Source organism: Larus michahellis, chromosome 6 (assembly GCF_964199755.1).
Source record: "Larus michahellis chromosome 6, bLarMic1.1, whole genome shotgun sequence".
Classification (NCBI taxonomy): Eukaryota; Metazoa; Chordata; class Aves; order Charadriiformes; family Laridae; genus Larus; species Larus michahellis.
The window spans coordinates 56,219,956-56,238,020 of record NC_133901.1 but is presented as its reverse complement, the minus strand read 5'-3'; the positions used below and the strand labels follow the sequence as shown (position 1 = coordinate 56,238,020).

At 38.8% G+C, this 18,065-nt stretch overlaps 1 protein-coding gene across 5 annotated transcripts in view; it reads left to right on the top strand.

Annotated features, from left to right (window-relative positions):
• The window catches only part of BLNK (B cell linker), a 108,368-nt gene that overhangs the window by 85,768 nt on the left and 4,535 nt on the right, over positions 1 to 18,065 (top strand). For all 5 annotated transcript variants that reach the window (XM_074590275.1, XM_074590278.1, XM_074590277.1 and 2 more), the window contains 15 exons: positions 412 to 568; positions 1,779 to 1,948; positions 2,457 to 2,538; positions 3,292 to 3,372; positions 4,807 to 4,832; positions 5,425 to 5,453; positions 5,750 to 5,845; positions 6,678 to 6,720; positions 8,832 to 8,859; positions 9,152 to 9,224; positions 9,820 to 9,850; positions 10,871 to 10,913; positions 11,697 to 11,775; positions 12,222 to 12,253; positions 15,249 to 15,328. In XM_074590275.1, the coding sequence (XP_074446376.1) occupies positions 412 to 568; positions 1,779 to 1,948; positions 2,457 to 2,538; positions 3,292 to 3,372; positions 4,807 to 4,832; positions 5,425 to 5,453; positions 5,750 to 5,845; positions 6,678 to 6,720; positions 8,832 to 8,859; positions 9,152 to 9,224; positions 9,820 to 9,850; positions 10,871 to 10,913; positions 11,697 to 11,775; positions 12,222 to 12,253; positions 15,249 to 15,328 (1,050 nt within the window). The remainder of the gene's footprint in view (positions 1 to 411; positions 569 to 1,778; positions 1,949 to 2,456; positions 2,539 to 3,291; positions 3,373 to 4,806; positions 4,833 to 5,424; positions 5,454 to 5,749; positions 5,846 to 6,677; positions 6,721 to 8,831; positions 8,860 to 9,151; positions 9,225 to 9,819; positions 9,851 to 10,870; positions 10,914 to 11,696; positions 11,776 to 12,221; positions 12,254 to 15,248; positions 15,329 to 18,065) is intronic.

Sequence of the window (18,065 nt, the reverse complement as noted above, 5' to 3'; positions counted from 1 at the left end):
AAGTGACTAGTTTCCTTCTGGAGTTAGATCCCGAATACCCTTTTAATAGGAAAGGGAGAGGAGGTGACAGGACACATCAAAGAGTGACAGCCAGAACTAGGAAGGAACTGTCCTGTGAAGGAAAACAAGCTGTTGGTCCATAATTTGAAGACTGAGCTCTTGGTGTGAAAGGACTCCTTGGAGATAGCAAGGAGACAGGGAGCAGGAAGCTCCTGGGAGGAGCAGAAGCGGGGGGCAGGCGGGAGTGCCTGTTTGTTTAGAGGGAGCACTAAAAGGGAGTGAACGTGTCCTTTCAAGGATACATTCTCGTAACTTAGTTAATTGTACTCCTGCAAGGATACTTGTGTCATATACTGCTATGAAGGTGTAAGTATGTTATGAGATGAGAAATGGGAAGTTCTGCCTTTCTAGGACAGTGATTATGAAAATCCAGATGACCACTCTGACTCTGAGATGTATGTGGTCCCCAGTGAAGAGAATCCTGATGACAGCTATGAGCCACCTCCAAGTGAGCAGGAGAAAAAGAAGATTCCTTCTGCATTCCCTATTTCTAGGGGTGAATACGCAGGTAATTATGGAATAGTTGACTATGTCAGCCTGATAATTGCTTATTTTCCAGTACTGGAAGAGAAGTGGCCTCAAATGGACTAACCTGTCCTTCCCTCAAGAGTTTTCTTTTAATTCTGACAATCAGATCTTTAGCTTTCAGGGATATGATTTGTTATTAGAGCATGAAACAGGTTAGTATTGTTGGTAGCAGTGTTTAGAATTTTAAAACAACGTGTCCTAGAGACTTTGCTAGACATCTACTAACTACAAAATTCAAGCAAAGGTATGGGAGATATCACTTAACTTGGCTCCAGATTCATCTGCGTATTTTAATGCAGGAATTCATGTTGAAGATTAAGCACATGATACTAGATAGGTCCTTTAATCTTTTCTGTGTCTGAAATCATTATTCCAAAAGCAGTAAAACAGAGGACAAAGCAGCCCAAATATTCACTCCATATTGTCCTTCAAGATTGGTACTGGGCAGGATAAACATTCTGAAAAACAGGACAGGATCAAGATTTTATTTATATCAGTCCAGCACAAAGGTGGTTTTTGTTCCTGTTTTGATTCTTTTCAACCATGGGCAGACTGCACTGAAATGAATGAAAGTTGGTTTCAGTTAGACGAAGACTTGAGCCATTGGGAAAAGAAACATTGGCATGATGCCTGCTCTCATTTTTATATGATACAAGACTGTTACTGGTTATAGAATAATCATCAATGTGCTAAAATACCATATATGTACTCATAGAATTCATAAGCATTTCACCTACATGCTCTTTGAAAAGGGGAGGAATTTTTAAAATAATACCCCAGAGGACCTGGCATGATTTGTGTTTCAGTCCCACCCTTTGTGCTGTGTAACAGTTGTTCTCCTTATATGTCAGATACGTTCTTTCTCACTTCCTATCAGCAAAGTTCATACTAACTAATGCTACACCACCCAGCCACCACCTTTTCCCCAAGGATTTAAACAGTTGTTCATACAACAGTCAGTGTCTAAGCACCCTCTGCAGCCTGGCAGAGAGGACTAGGTTGCTACCTTGAGTGATGAAATAGGACCAGTTTGCTCACAAGTCTCAACATCAGGACCAAAATAAACTTAGGTCTGCCTCTTGAGCTGAGCTGCAACTACAATAAAAACTTGTTTGCACGGGTAGTAGAAGACGGTCCAGAGGCTAATGCGTAATTTTTACTAAAATAGTTGTTTTCTTCCATATTAAAAGATAATCGCACCAGTCACCAGCAGCTTCCTCCCATCAACAAACCTCTCCCAAGTACACACAGTCCAGCCATGTCCAGACCTAAGAAACCATCTGTGCCATCCCTGCCACTGCCATCTCCTGCTACAAAACCAAAAGTACCACCGAAGCCTAAGGAGTGTAGTGATGATGAGGTAATGTTTATAGATGTACTTGTTTTGACAGTTTAAATGACTGATGACCCCGCACCGGTCATAAGATAGACTACACAGCAATGACATGGCCTGGTCTCCTTATTAGCCTCTACAGTACAAATCATTTTGTACATCATAAGCAGTGACCTGCAAGTACCATGCTGATTCCTAGGGGATATCTGCCTACTTTAGGAGGCTCTTAGGCCACAGAATAGTTTCTGCTCATCCATAAGAAGCTGCAAGCAATGGGGAGAGCAACCTCAAATGCTACCCCAGGCCCAAAGGGAAGGGAGGGCTTTTATCCACCAGTCCAGAACTGGAGTAATTTGGTAAAGGGTTTTCAGTCTTGGAGAATGTGATCCACATAGGACGATAAATGTCTGAAGCAACAGTCATTGTGAAAGAGCAACTATTACAAGCTGCTGCAAGGGCTTCAGTCCCAACAGTTTGTTGTTATGATGGAGGTTTAACTGTTAGGATTTTTTTTTTTATCCATCGTTTCTCATAGGATAATTACATTGTGCCAGTGGACAATGACGACGATAACTATATTGAACCCACAGAAAGCAGCACGTCACTACCTACAAAATGTGAGTTTTAGTCATTTAAGCTAATAATTATTGCCTTGTTAGGAACAGTAGTGGAAAAAAAAGGATCAAATTAATGTCTGTTTCTAGGGTTCAAAAAGTGGAGGTGCATGTATTAAAGAGAACACAGCCTGTAAAAAGGTAGTTGGCTACTTTGGCCCATGACAAGGCCAAAGAAAATTATTTTTAACTTTATTGGAAGCCATGTTTAATTCCTGTGTCTCTCACTCAGCTGTTTCAAAGTCCAGCCCTTGTACAACCAGGAAGCCTTTCATGGTGTGTGACCTCCCTCTTCATCCAAGGGAGCCACAGCATTAAAATTCTCTGTTAGCTGAAGTGCCTCAGGAGAAGAACAAGCCTTTTTAGATTTTCAGTCAATAAAGACAGACTCTGATTCACTTTTTTACCTGACTATTTGAAGTATATTTAGCTGGAGAGTGAAATTAGTACAGTCCAAAGATGAAAAGTAAACAAAGAAGAGTATGCAGTTCTGCTCTCTGACATTACTGACAGTATCAAACCTATTCAGCAAGGCATGAACACTGAATAAAGTTTCCCTCTTAAAATGAGAGCTGCTTTCTGCCTCAGTTGATTTGTTGAAGGTCACACAAAAAGGCTATCACATGGACCTACTTAATATTTATTCTTATTGTATAAATGCTACACTGTTAATTTTTAATATTTGTGTGTATATATAAATACGTATGTATATAAACACAGATCTATGAATATATATGCATATGAATATGTTTTTAGCTCCTGTGAACAGATTTATGAAGACGACAAAGTCAGCCCCCCCTACTTCTCCAAAGCCTTCTCTTACTTCTGATATGCAAGGTATGTGGAGTTTGTATCACTGCAAAAATAATCTAAGACTGAGGAATATTAAATTACGCCTGATGTATTCAAAACACAAACCATACAACATACTACAGTAAAACAAATATATGTTGCCCTTTAGGTTTTTCTATGTTGTAGCAGTTGTTTTGCCTAGCTTAAATAGTAAATCTGTTTTAAGCATGAGTAAAACAAGTCATTTGCCCCAAACTAATTTGTTTTGAGTCTTTTGCTCTAGCAGAGGAATGCAAAGGGATCGATACAGCAAAACCAATTATAGGAATCAGTATGTTAGTAATCCCATTTCACGACAGGAATCAAGACTCAATACTTTAGAACCACATCAAGATTTAACCTTAAAGAAATTCTGTACAGGCTGATGTTTTTGCATGTCCTGTGATAACAGTGTTCCTATTTAAGTTCTATAAAGAGCAATTTATTTGGAAAAAGAAACAAAAGCAGAAGCAAATAAGAGGAATCATATTTGCCTTTTTAAGTGCAGGTACACTTGCTTAATCTTCTTTAGTTGTGGTAACTCTGAGTTGTTTTGCATCCTCATCATCTCATTAATTGCTTGGAACGTAACCTTTACAGACTGATCACACAGTTCTTTAAAAGTCTTTGCATATTCATTAGCAATGTGTTTAGCTTTCACGTCGTAAACTACAAAAGTTTTTTCTGAATGACTTAAGATTTTGTGAGTTACTTTTCAGAGATTTTAAAGTGTCCTTTTCAATCTTAGCGTTTCTGTAAATCAGTGTCAAGCAACAACCAGCTCCTGACAGATGTTACTAAAAAAAAAATAAAACATCTCCCCCTGGTGGGAACTCAGACATTTTCTGGCGCAATAAAAGCAATGAAGCCTGACATGAAATTTGTCAAAATATGATTCAATTTTCATTGAAGAAACTGGACATAGTCAAGTATGCTGGTGCTTTTGGCTTTTAATAGCTGTGAATTAAAATAGACCTGTGTGACAGAGCTCAGGGCTGGATGCTGGCCACACAAATGAGCCAGCTTGTATTTATGATTCACCTGATCTTTCTCCCTGAGAGTCAAGGAAGGGCTAAATGCTACCACAGGTGAGACAACACATCTTTTCTAAACTGTCCTACTTGCACAACACAAGTATTCATCTTGCTTTGGGGGTGGAAAAAACCAAGAACGACAACAACAAAAAGACTGTGGCGTGGGGAGAAGGTTCATTAATACAGTTACTGTTTGCCAGACTTCCTGGGACTTTTCCTGAAGATCTCACTAGAAGACCAGGGGTGTAGCTATGTCAGGGTTTTGGAGGCAGAATCAAGCTCTGAGCAGAATTATTTTTCCAGAGGCAGAAGTACAATCAATACAAACTCTGATCTGTTTTTCTGGTAACGTGCAGTACCTTTTTGCTAACCAATGAACACATTTTTTTTCCTCCCTATCCTACAGAAGTGTACGAGGTTCCTGAAGAAGAGGTAAGGCCTTTCTATAGTTTATGACTTGCATTGCCCTCAGGCAGGGCACAAATGTGATTGTGTTTTAAAAAAAAAAAAAAAAAAAAAAAAAAATTATGATAATCAGCCTTTCAAAGGGGGAAAAATGGGAACAAATCTCTGTCTGCACTTAAAACTTTTTGACACTTCCTTGACAGAAAAGCTGGCAAATTAATTCAAAAGGTCTGCAGAACAGAACAAATGGGAAGGGGCTGAAGTTTCCCAGTCCTGTGTGATAGCGATGCAGTCTGGGAAGCAGCAGCCTGAGAGAATACTTTCCAGAAGCAGAACTGCAGCAAAGAAGGAATGACAGTTCTGACACAGTAATTTTTTTCCCACTTGCTGGTACTGACATGACATGTGGCCAAAGCACTGTGCTCAGGGCTTCACAGACTTACCGGTGGTGACTTCTTGCCTCTCCCATCCTAGTGCAGATTACCAGGCAGAGTTCTACTAGAAATCTATACCACAATGCTAAAATAAGATACTGCTGTAATAACATAAATAGGATCATACAAATCCATTTTACGAAATCAAAAAGTGGCCAAATAATTCAGTGCATTTTCTCTTACAGGAAAAACCATCACCACCACCAGTAATCAGGTAACCCATTGCTATGAATATTTATGCATTATTTAAAACTTGTCAGAAAACATATTTTCTCATTTAGATACTCTGTTTGATAATTCTCTCTAGAAGATATACATATCGTAACTTTCTCTCTTTAGATTATCTACACAAAGATTGTATGTGTTAATTTCAGTAACTCAAACATAACACATATTAAAAAGAAATCTCTTAAGGGTACTTTTTAGAATTTTGAGGGGGTAGGGGAGGAGAAAAAGAGGTTGCCTTTGTATGCACTGTTATTAAATATAATTTTCATGTTGTATTACTAGGTTCACTAAGCCACCTCCCTCTATGCCTGCTCAGAATACAGAGCACTCCCACATGCACAGTATGACCAGAGTGTCACCTAAGCTGGATGCTTCCAGGTAAGTCAACAGCAGTTTATATCAATAGGAAATATTAGCAAGAGACAAAATTTTCTCATCTCTATTGTGTAGCCTTCGGAAAATAAGCAATTGTCAGGACACACAAATATCTAGGGATGTTGGCACAAGATAAGAATTGAAAGTTCTCATTTCCTTGCAAACTTTTGTATTCAAGCCAGTGTGACAAATGGATACTGTTTTCTTGAATATCCCTTTAGGGATCTAGTGCAGGGGTAAAACATCTCTGGAAGCCAGTTTGAAGTCCTTTTACCCATCTCTGCACCCTCACAAATGAGATGTTTTTGCAGGGGATGGAGCACAGGACTGATTGTAAAAAAAAAAAAAAAAAAAAAAAAAACACCAAAACAACAAAAAAAAACCAACCAAACTGGACGCAGTTAATCCATGACTTATGTTCCAAGTCTCTGGAGGAAAAGAGGCAAAGGAAACTTGTGTATGCAGCCTATTTCACTCCTGTGTCCCCAGAAGTGTAGGAAGCGGCTTCATAAGCACTGTCTCATCTCTAGGACATTGCTCTACAAAATAAGCCACATGCCCCAGGAAGAGTAGGTGGCACCCACAACACTGCGTCATGGTGTTTGGTGAGGTCCTGTGGACGGTTGCAGGGGACACGAGGTCCAGAATAGAAGCTTTTCTAGAGTAGTTGCACACCAAGGGCACAGCATCACCACCACCACTGCAGCAGTGCATAGCTGCAATTAAATCCATTTACTGCAGACCTCCTCCTCTCTAGATCTTGAAACACCTATCTGAGCCAAGCAATTAAATCAGTAAATCCTACTCATCTTAACTTATTGTGTATATTTTCCAGAAATATTTTGCCTCTTCCCAGAAACCGTCTTCATCCAAAAGCAGTGAGTAATTAATGTTACACTATAAAAGAATGTGTTAAACCTAGGCTGTTCTGTGTTCTATATAAATAGATGGTTGCTTTTTATTATCTGGATTAAATAACAGAAAAAGATTACTCTGAATGTCAGATCGATCTAATACTGCAATTGTGGCTATTAATCTTTTGGACAAGAGGTGCATTGGACATCTGTATCGATCCAAGAAAAACTTCAAATGTTTTGATATATGTCTGGTTCACAAAAATAATTTCTTGCACTAAAAAATACCAGTTGCACTCCAGGAGCCCTACTTTCAGTAACAATGGGCAATTTTGCCCAATCTGAGGCACCTTCCTTGAGCCTCATTCCACTCAGATGATGAATGATTAATACTTTCTGAAAATTGAATCCTTCTAAAATGTCAGACAGGATAGCCTGAGTAACCTGTATCACTAGAAAATGCAGTCTATGAAGGAGTAATTGCAAGCTTTTATGTTCCTAAGGCTGTGTTTAAGTCATTCCTCTTCTTCCTTTACTCTTGCTGCCAGTCTGTCCCATGTGCTGGAACAAAGGTTTTCTGAAGCAAACTACCTCGAAACTTGTCTACCTGCAGCAAATGGGCAGAAGCAAATGCATAAAATGTTCCTTTTCAGCCAGATTAGTTCCATAAATTGTTCTGCACTGTAGCTCTACTAACAGTTGTGCCAGCACAAGAGAGGGTGCACAAGAAACAGGGTGACAGCAACTGCATCAGCATCTGTGCCAAAAGCTATGTGCCTCAAACTCTGTCCCAGCCCAGTGGTCTGAATTGTCCCTAAGAAATAATCAGTCTATCAATAACTACCTAGAGAAGTTAGACACTTAAAATTAGGAATTTGGGGTCATACCACAGCATTAGATGTTACAGTAACATAATGCAGGTGGTATAAGAACACCTTATAGTCTTACTTTCAATCCTGAAATTTCTAGATATACCAAGTATTTGGTGGGGGGCAAGCAGGATTTGCATACCTCTACATGGTTTTATTTATCAGATTTTCTTAACAATATAAGATTAGGAAAAAAAATCCTTCTGAAGGGAGAATATTGGACAGAAATTCCACTCTCTGATCGGCATTAACAAGAATATTCCTGCTTCAGAACAAGCTCGACTTGCCATATTGCAGCTGAAACCTGTCCATTAATTCATTCTCAGGGCTCACTTCTGAGATAGATAATATCCTAGCTTTGCAGAGAATCAAGAGACTATCGTTTTGCTGGGGACACACACTGAGTTGGTTACAGCACCAAGGATGGAGCTCCCAGACGAACACTCATCTGTACAAGGGGTGTATTCAGATGACCACGCACACTGACAAAGCAAAGCAATAACTGAAACATCTGTTAACTGCCCCCACTTGATCCATTCTCAACACCAACCAGCACTGATCGTGTTAACAAACTGTAACCCTTGTTCCTCTCAAAGACCTGGGCTGACTGCGAGAAAAATTTCTCCAAATGTCACGCCCTCAACTGTTTGATGGTGGATTACACCCCTCCAACCAGAGAATGGATGCATTTGTGAGCAACATTAGTGAAAAGCCATTAACCTGATGGATGAAGATGGACAAATTAGTAACTGGTGTCTCTTTGAAAGGTACTTATCATATGGGAGTCTGATTCCCTAAAAGACAAGAAGTGGGAGCCAAAAGGAAGCACCTCCAAAAGAAGCCAGGAAATGAGTTGGATTGTTTCCATTCTAGCATGGTGAAAAGACAGTTTACTCAGTATCCTCTGTTCAGTGGAAGATGTATTCCTGGTATATTCAAATCCGCCGCAAAATTTCTGCCTTCCAGCTCAGAAATGAAACATGAACCAAAAGGTCTCACTGCAAAATTCAGGGCCAATTTTCTCAATACTGTAAGCAATCCCAAAGTTACTAGAATGTTGAAATTAGATAGAAGTTTGCTAAAAGATTTCAAACGCCGTCATAAAAGCTGATGAAAAGTATTCTGGATATGCATTCTGTACAAGTATTTCTTTAAATGTTGCTACAGATTACGAAGATAATCGTATTTATTTATGCACTTCACATTTAATAATAATTGGTTTTTTTAATTGCTTCTTATCAAATCTAATGTGTCTTTCCATTACAGGACCATGAAGCAAAAAATAATGACGAAAGTAAGTATTCTGTATTGAAAATATCGCAATATGAGAAGGTTTTGTCATGGTGACCTTAATATAGCATGTAGTGAAGTGTGTCACTGTAAATGTTATCTTTAACAGTCAGCAATAAGCAAGAAATAGTACTGAACTGTCCTCTAGTATAATCAGAGTGAAAACATGTCAAGACAAAAATTAAACCAATGGATATTTTTTACTTTTATTACATAAACACTGAAATGGCAGTGAGGAAACCCTCTGTTCAGGTACAGCTAATATTGCATACAAATTATGTTGTTTGCATCTCTAGATCACACCTTCAGTAACAAACAAGAATCCAGATTTCCCCCTGGAGCAGCTCCATCTCCGTTACCGAGGGGCCTGTGAGTAAAAAAAATAATAAAACTATGCCTTTGATAGGGATGGGGTTAATTACTAGGTGTATTAGGAGCTAACTCCCATCCTTGCCTACGGCAGTCGGAATTCGGGAGTAATTTTTATTCATGAAAGATATCCTGACAAGGTAAAGGCAAGCTATTCTTTTGTCGTATCTGGAGGAATACTGCTTGCATGCCAGTGGCGTTGCCCTTCACTGCCTGCCACGGATGGTAGCTGCTGGCTGGCATGCCTGATTTGATCAGGTACTGCAGCAATAGCATGTGCATTGGCTATAAATGCAGAAGGCTGTGTTTTTCGTTAAAACTCTTCTGTCCCACCCAAGTTGTCATCTTAAGCCCTAGACAAGAGTTGTAGCTTCCTTGCATGTTGTAAGTATCTTTTCTGAGTACCTATGTTACATCTGATACCCTGATTCCCTCCCCGCCCCCAACTGCTACAGCTATCCAGTAAGGAGATGTATCCCATCTTGGCCAGAAACATCTTGCGAGTCAATGAACCTGATGCTTAGTTGCTAAATGAATTAATGTATCTGCTAAGTAACAATACTCTTTTTCTTTTCTTTTTTCCTCCAATCTGCAGAAAGAAAACTTCTAATGCAGTAAATTCACCAGTAAGTTGACTTGTAATTACGTAATCAATAATTTTACGGGTGATTTTTAATTTACGGTAAAACTTAATTTCATCATGACTTTGGGTACAACACAAATGTATAGAAAGAATAGGGGAAAGGGTTATAAAGAAAGGAAATATTTGGGTGTAGTTATATGAACTAAGCAGCAGTGAGAAAGCTCAAGTAGAAAAATATTTTGGTTAAAGGGACATTTGGATTCGGTACTCTAGGATGTAACAATAAACACAGTGCAAGAACTGAATAAAATGAGAAATAAACGGAACACAAGCCATTCAGAAGTATTCGGGCTTGCATACAGGGAAGATGGATTTATTTTAAGAGTGACAGCTCAAGAAAGATGCAGGATTTTATGAGAATTTGTCAGAGGGTTTTTCAGTAAGTATTTCATCACTAGAAGAAATATCCCAAAACCTCTTGTGGGAGACAGTGACAGAACTGGATGAAATTTTCAAAGAAATTAACTTGAAAAATGTTTCAAAACTGACAGTTTATTATCATTGTTTCAAAGTAAAATAAAAAAAAATGAAACTGGAAGGTTGGGTGAGTTTTTACTGTGAGCTAAAGTGACAGTTTAACTTTCAGTAAAAAGAAACGTGTGTAGACATTTGTGAGCATAGCTTGACAAAGATGAAAATACACAAATTATTCCCAAGTATTTGGGATGGACTGTTAATTTTTGGACTTGAGATAAGAACAAACCATTTGTTACACCATAAATTTACTGATGTGAGGTTAAAAAAAAAAAAGCATGCATCTAGATTTTACTTTTGTCCATTAATTTATACACACAAACTGCGATTCCTTCCAAATCTACTTTGCAAAATCCCAAGCTTCAAGGTTATACAACTGGAGGCTCTTCACAGAATGGCCATGTCCCTACCTCCTAACCTCTCCAGGATGCTGTCGATTCTAAATGTAAACTAGTTCACAAAAAGTATAAGATAAACACTTGCAGTACAAGTGACATTTAATATTTAGTTTCCTTCTCTTTTATTGCAGAAACCGTGTTTACCTTCCAGAGAGACCTTAACGGCAAATGAAGGTAAATTATCTCCACTATTGTGAAGACGTTAACATTTATCAGAATTTAATTTTCTTTTTATTAAAAACATGAAACAAACAACACCACATTCAATTTATTCTAGGTTTTTGAGGGGGGTTTGGTTTTAGCAGTTTCGAACTGGATCTGGCCAGCCCTAGTTGCACTGAATATCATTGTTCTCTAAAAGCAGTCACAGTAAAACTATTGAGGTTACTGGCAGGGTAATGCACGACATAATGGACCAGCAATGTGCTACATAGCCCTCAAAGTGGAGAAGGGGGAAGGGAGGCGAAGTGCGAGCGCATCATTCTGAACTCGGCAAGAACCACCTCACGCAGAGCCAACTCCTGGCAAGAGCCAGTTCCCTCCCACAGGCCGAAAAGGCATCTCGCCTCTGTGCAAGGCGGCAGCTCCTCCAGGCAGAGATCAGTGGGAGCTGCTGTCGAGCACGAGGGTGGGAGGCAGCCTGGCAGCCGCACCTCCCATGGCTGCGCTCCGTAGGCAGCCTGCCCCAGCGTCCTCCCTCATCCCACGCGGCTCTCCTCTCCAAAGGCAAGTCTCCCACTGAGCTCCTGCAGGCATTCAGAGCCGCAGCTATTTGCCTAGACGTTTGGTGAGATGCCACTAGTTAATAAACAAGCAGGGTGGCAAGCTGCCACGTAATGAAAAAAACCCAGTTATAATAATAAAAGAAAACCTCCTTCAACTACTGGGACTCTCTTATCTGGGACAATATGTTTCTGAAGAAATCTTGACTCTACAATTTGTTTTCCCAAACTACAGAAAAACCTACAGCAGCAGAACGACGACGAGGTTCCAGCCATGATCTTCTGCTTCCACCCCTACCAAGTGGTGCCCAAAAGTAAAATCCCTTTTCATCATCTTTTGAATATTTCAGTGTGCCAGCTCCTACTGCTGGGTCTGAAGTTCAAAGAGGAGCACTGTCTTCTCTGTAGCCTTCTGTTGCTTTTTGAAAGTCATGTTTCTTGCAGCCTCACAGTATCAAAAAATAAAACCTGGCAAATGCATCCATATACTATAATCACCACCAAAAAGCATATATAATTGGAGGATATAGCCTCTAATTAGGTGATGGGAGATTGAAACCAGATGTTTAAATTCCTAGTTGTCAGTACTAGTGGGATACGATTTTTTGGAATACCTGTATCTGGCCCTTATTTCTCAATGGACAAATGGGTGAGATGGAATACATTCTACCACTGCATGCTTCAAATACACAATTTTAATATTTTCAGAACTGGTTAGATCTCCTCAAGTCTTTCTGTAATCTCTTGATATTTATTTCAGGTCTTTGCTCCAAAAGCCCTCAATTCTGCCAAGTAAGTATAATTCATATTTTGAATTAAAATGGGATTAACTTGTAATTTCAAATTAATCTTTGAATTAAGACTGTTTCAAGATGCCATGCATATTCATTAGTTTGGAATTAACATTTGTCTCTAATGCATACAAAGAGGAGATCAAGTATCCAGGGGCTTAGCTCGGATAGTAAAATTAAGGGACTGTGGTGGGGTTATTGTGTAAATTTATGGAAATTGGGTGCTTCACTGCTGTTTGTGACTACTGGAAATTTCTACCAAAGGCAGTTCGGGTCAGTTCCCATCATAATAAAGACTCTATCCATCTTCCTTGCCACAGAAGAACCCTAAATATGACATTTTTGGGCTGGTCCAGGCTTCTGCCTAGAAGCCAGACAGATTTTTATTGCATCCAGCCATTTATTCTTTCTCTACAGGGGAAAAAAAAGGAAGGTATTTTTATAATGGCAAATGCTAAACCTCTGTAAGTAATACTTTTAAAGAGGGGACTTCGTTTCAGTTCACAGTATAGAACAAATTAGGTAGTATGTATATGAACTCTCTTTGCACAGAACTGTAAATTAGATTTAACGGTTTGCTAGTCTCTTGTTACCAGACGTTTGTCTGACCTTCCCACAAGCCCTTTTCTGCACTTATTTCAGTCTGAACATATCTCTTGCACTGTAAATGGATGAGAATTGCACATAGAAATCTGCATGTGTTGTAGCTTAAACTTTATATGCTATTATAAGTAATTCTCTTTCCTGAAAATGTTTGCTTGATGTATGTTGCAATTATACCTCCTATGCTGGGGAAGTATAATAATGGTTCATGTTCATGCAACAGACTGATGTTCTCAAGTTTGTCTGTTCCTGTCACACAATTGATGTGCTTCAACTTGTAGTATAAATTGTTACTTATCCCTCAAGTGTAACTCTATTCTTCCGGGTTATCTGTTGCTAAATGATGCTCTGACCAGTAAACTTCCTTTAATACACTCTTATTTTGTGCCAGGTCCAATCACAACTTAATCACAAATACAATTGCTCCCGATCACTAATGTTCCTTGAGCATAACCTGACACTTTTCCTTGTCAACATACAAGCTTAGTGCTACCTTTCATCTTTCTCATAAAAAGTACTAATTTCCCTGACGGCACAGTATCAAATGCTCTACTGCAGTCCAGAGCAAGTACAGCACCATATTCCCTCTTTGCAAAACTCTGCTACTTTATGAAAGAGCTATAGCTTTTTATCTACTTGGGTAAATTTCAGGTTTTCTCTTTCTAGTTGTACCTTTACCTCTAAATCTTAATGTTCTTTCCTTCAAATTCTCTTCTAGGGCCTTGTGTTCTGTGGAGTCAGACAAAAAGGCCTGTAGTTGCTCAGGTGACGCTTTCCACTTTAAGTATAGCAGTTATATTTGGTATTCGTTAATCATACAGTACCACCCTGACCCTATTTATTTAAAATAATTGTTACCAGCCCTGTAATTTCATGTCCCAGTCTTTAAGATTTCTAGGATAAAGATTATCTGGGCTCACCAGTTCAATTGTACTAAGCTGTTTGAGTTTGTTTCCAATTCAGTTGTGGAAATTTCCATTTCTGTACCAGAAGTCCTATTGATTTAGTACCTAGATTATCTTTAAAATCAATAAAATTCTTACTGCAGACTGCCCCATTTCTTTCCTTTTTTACACAGCTAAGGAATCTCTCATTATTTGTTTTAATTTTCTTTTGTGAAGTCTAATTCAGCCTGACTTCTGGCAATTCTTACTTTATTTATACAGCGTACTTTTCAGCTGTAGCTTTTGCAGCTGGTCAGTCAAAAATTGACAGAAATACCAAAATTCTTAATATTGAATGGCTTTCTTCAGGTGATTATTCATTCATTGAGAGCTGGAACTGCTCCTTACAATGTACTTGGAATGTAGCTTCCAGACAGTTGCATCTTTACTGCAAAGAAGTTCTAAACCTACTTTATGCAGGTGTCTTTGAGCTCTCCAGTGCAACTAATTATTTTTTTTTTTAATTCTGAGTCACTGTATGATTTCCTCTATAACATTCTTATTGCTTTCTGAAACCAAAATCTAAATCACAATATTAGTGAAGATTTGATAAAGCAGTCTGTAAAGTATCATGTCCAGGACTAGGTGAATGCTAACAATCCTAGAAGCACTTTTTTTCCCTAATAAGTAAAATAAACAGGACATAAAACCTCCCATAATAAGAGAATAAGTAACTTTCTACAGTCATCTTCTCTTTTACAGATATCAATCTGTACCCAACTCTGATCACAAGTACCTACAGTGGACACCTATACTATCTTTGGCCAAGATTCTCTTTTATCAGAAAACAATTATCTATACTTATTTCTCATATCTCTATTATAACATTAGCATGCAATACTACTCAACCATTTTCATTCTAATTTCTTAAACTCTTCGGCATCTGTGTTTCAGCCCTAATAGCTATTTTCTACTATACTTTATCACAGTTCTAATAAGCTTCATAGTCTTTCCTACTAGTTCTGTCTCTCTAAGTTGCCTAGGCTTCTTGCACACGTTTGCAAACATTTCAGTTGGATTAAATCAGTGAAAAATGATCTCTGAGCTACATTTGTTTTCCTGACTCCCTCATCAGCATGAACACCTCTCACACCAAACTGAGTGGTTTTTTGCACTGTTGTCCTGCATTTTCTTTATCCATTGCAACATTGATTCACTTGATTGTGTCTCTTTTTTTTTTTTTTCTTATGTATTAAGTCTAGCTCTGGCTATTAACCAAGTTGTTAAGCAAACTGTTTCTCCCTTTATAAGCAAGGCTCCTCTTGAGCAGGCGAGTGTCCCAGGCGCTCATATAGAGCTCATCCACATATAGTAGATAACTTTCCTGGTGATACCAAAAGCCAAGCATTTCCAGATCTTTCAAAGTCCTTGTAACAAACCAGCATAACATACAGCATAACAAAACATCCTTTGAAAACTTAAAAATGTTGTTCTCTCTTTCCTTTCTAGAAGTGCCAGAAGCTGCAAACCGTTCCCTGGGTACTTCCCCTCACAGCAGCATTTCATCCATTTCAAGTACTGCAGACCAGGTATAATGTTAGCTAAATTCATATTACAGAAATCTTCTTATACTTTACTTTAAAGTAGTATTTCCACCCCTCTCTGAATAAAAGTCCTACTCCTTTGCGGAAGGTATATACACTCCCATTTGCAGTGAAGATTTTCTGTGGTACAAATCATTTGAATGTTTCCTTTCATATAAAAATGCTGACAACATATAGCATAGGAGAGCTTTAACTGTAGAAAAATAGGTAAATAGCATTATACCAGACTTTAGCTTTCTACCAGTCACTTTAAACAAAACCCAAAAAAGCTTCTTAGTTTCAGGTCTTCCCGACTCCCCAGTTCATAACAGAATCATAGAATCATTTTGGTTGGAAAAGACCCTTGGGATCATCGAGTCCAACCATCATCTCCACTCTACAAAGTTCTCCCCTACACCATATCCCTTAACACCACATCTAAATGAGTCTTAAACACATTCAGGGATGGTGACTCCACCACCTCCCTGGGCAGCCTATTCCAGTGTCTGACCACTCTTTCTGTGAAAAATTTTTTCCTAATGTCCAGCCTAAACCTACCCTGCTGCAGCTTGAATCCATTCCCTTTTGTTCTATCGCTAATTACCTGTGAGAGGAGACCAGCACCAACCTCTCTACAATGTCCTTTCAAGTAGTTGTAGAGAGTGATGAGGTCTCCCCTCAGCCTCCTCTTCCTCAAACTAAACAGTCCCAGCTCCTTCAATCGCTCCTCAACTTTGACATCATTTGAAACAAGTGTGATATACTTCAGTCTAGTCTCTGACACAGATGGCTATAAAGAGTTTTCAGCTGCCTACTTTTTTCTAATGTATAGGCATACATACTGAGTCCTGAAAAAAAATAACGTGCACCAAGCAGATACAATGAAGCCATCTGCAGCTATTAGCATTAGCCTGCACTGATGTGATGTGCTAAGAAATCCCAGAAATTTCTAGGAGGAAACGGGGATGCTCTGCTGTCTGGCCCAACACAGCAGGCTGCAGAGGGTAGAACCACTTTTATGAACGTTGCCCTATTTATTGCAGTTTGGGGTGTCAGCAGAGTTTTAAGAAAGTCACAGCTGCCGCTCTCAGAGGATGCTGTGATGCCTCCCCCCCCGACATTTTTTTTTTGTCTCTCCCAAGTCCTACTCCTTGTTGTTCCTTTAAACAGATCTCTTCTCATTACAGTTACTGCTGTCAGTTTTACAACCAATTCTTTTTTCGGTGTTTCGTTGCAACATTAAGGTTTGAATAATCTAAGCAAATGCAAAGTTATTTTCATTTCAGTGCTATTGTCTTTACTCTCATTTTGGACGAAGGGAGACTACAAAATGCCGGAAGCCATTCTTATTAGCCTAGTAGTCACAAACAAGGTAAAAATAGTTCTGTTGAGTGCAAAACAAAGGCTCTATTATGCACAGCCAATAACATTAAATGTTCTAAAGTATGACATGACAAAGATAATATAACAGGGAAGAACACAAAGGACTTGAAGTTCTGGAAAAATCCTAATGGTATGTCATACTGGATATTTATTATAAAAATTGCTTTCGAATAAACAATCCAGCAGACTTTAAATAAACAGCTTGTAACAATTACATTTGCAGCTTTTCTGTAACAGCCATGGGCAAAACCAGAGCTTAATAAAACATCCATTCTGGTTTTTTTTTTTTAAAAAAAAAAAGAAAATATATTAACTGTTAGTTAGTGTTATTTCCCCACCAGTTATACAGTGGTATCACTTGCTATAGCATTCTGCACAATACAGGTGCTTGCAGACATGATTCATGCGCATAAGGCTTATTATTTGTTTGGTTCCCATCCACTTTGACAGCAGCTTCCAGATTACAGGACACAGACAGTGCTAGAAGAAAGGTCTGGGGGCAGTTGATTTCCTTGTTCTGCTGAACAAAGATTGGTTTACTGGCCTCATTCTCTAAGTGGCAGACTACCTTGCGTACTTGCAATTCCTCTCATCCTGTCTTTTTCCAATGAATAGTGTGACTGGAGAAATACATGGAAGAACTTTGGAGGTAAAGTTATGTATTATACCTTAAGCCAATCTAAGGATTTAGTGCAATGCCCGCAAAATGGAGGCTCTGTCCTCACTGTGAGCTCTCCTCCCAGCCACAGGCTTCTCTGGTGTTCCTCTGATCCTGCAGTGGGCTTAGCTAACTCATTAAACTGACCGAAAAACAACCTGGCAGTCAAACACAAAACAAAAAAGGCAACTCTTTTTTTTTTTTTTTTTTTTTTTTCCCCCTGTGAGATTACTAATGTGAATTATCTCACTGTGGGATCAGATGAGCCACAAAATGAGCACAAGGGAGAAGCCAAGACATTCCCTTTTTGGCAGTGATAAGCCAGCTAGGGAACTTCATCTTTAACTTGTTTTGTACAGAGGTGACAAAAGTTGTGTGAAAATGGATTTCATCATTAAGCTTGTTACTAAAAAGTTGGAGCAAAACTGGTCAAATGCCCAGAAAGATCTGGTGACCCAGAAATATTCATTAGGAAATACTCTCAGCACTATTTCTATAGCCTCTCCACTCACTTCAGTTAGATTTTTTTTTTTTCATCAGCTTCCTCAGCAAGAGCTCACTTCTTATGATTGCTGGTTTTATAACCTGCTAGTTAATCTTCTAGCTATTGAAGTCTGATAGGTCTCATGTTGCTTTTAATCCTGTCCTTCCCTTCAGTATCATTTCTTTTCATAATTCTCTAAAATCCCCCATACCTTTCCC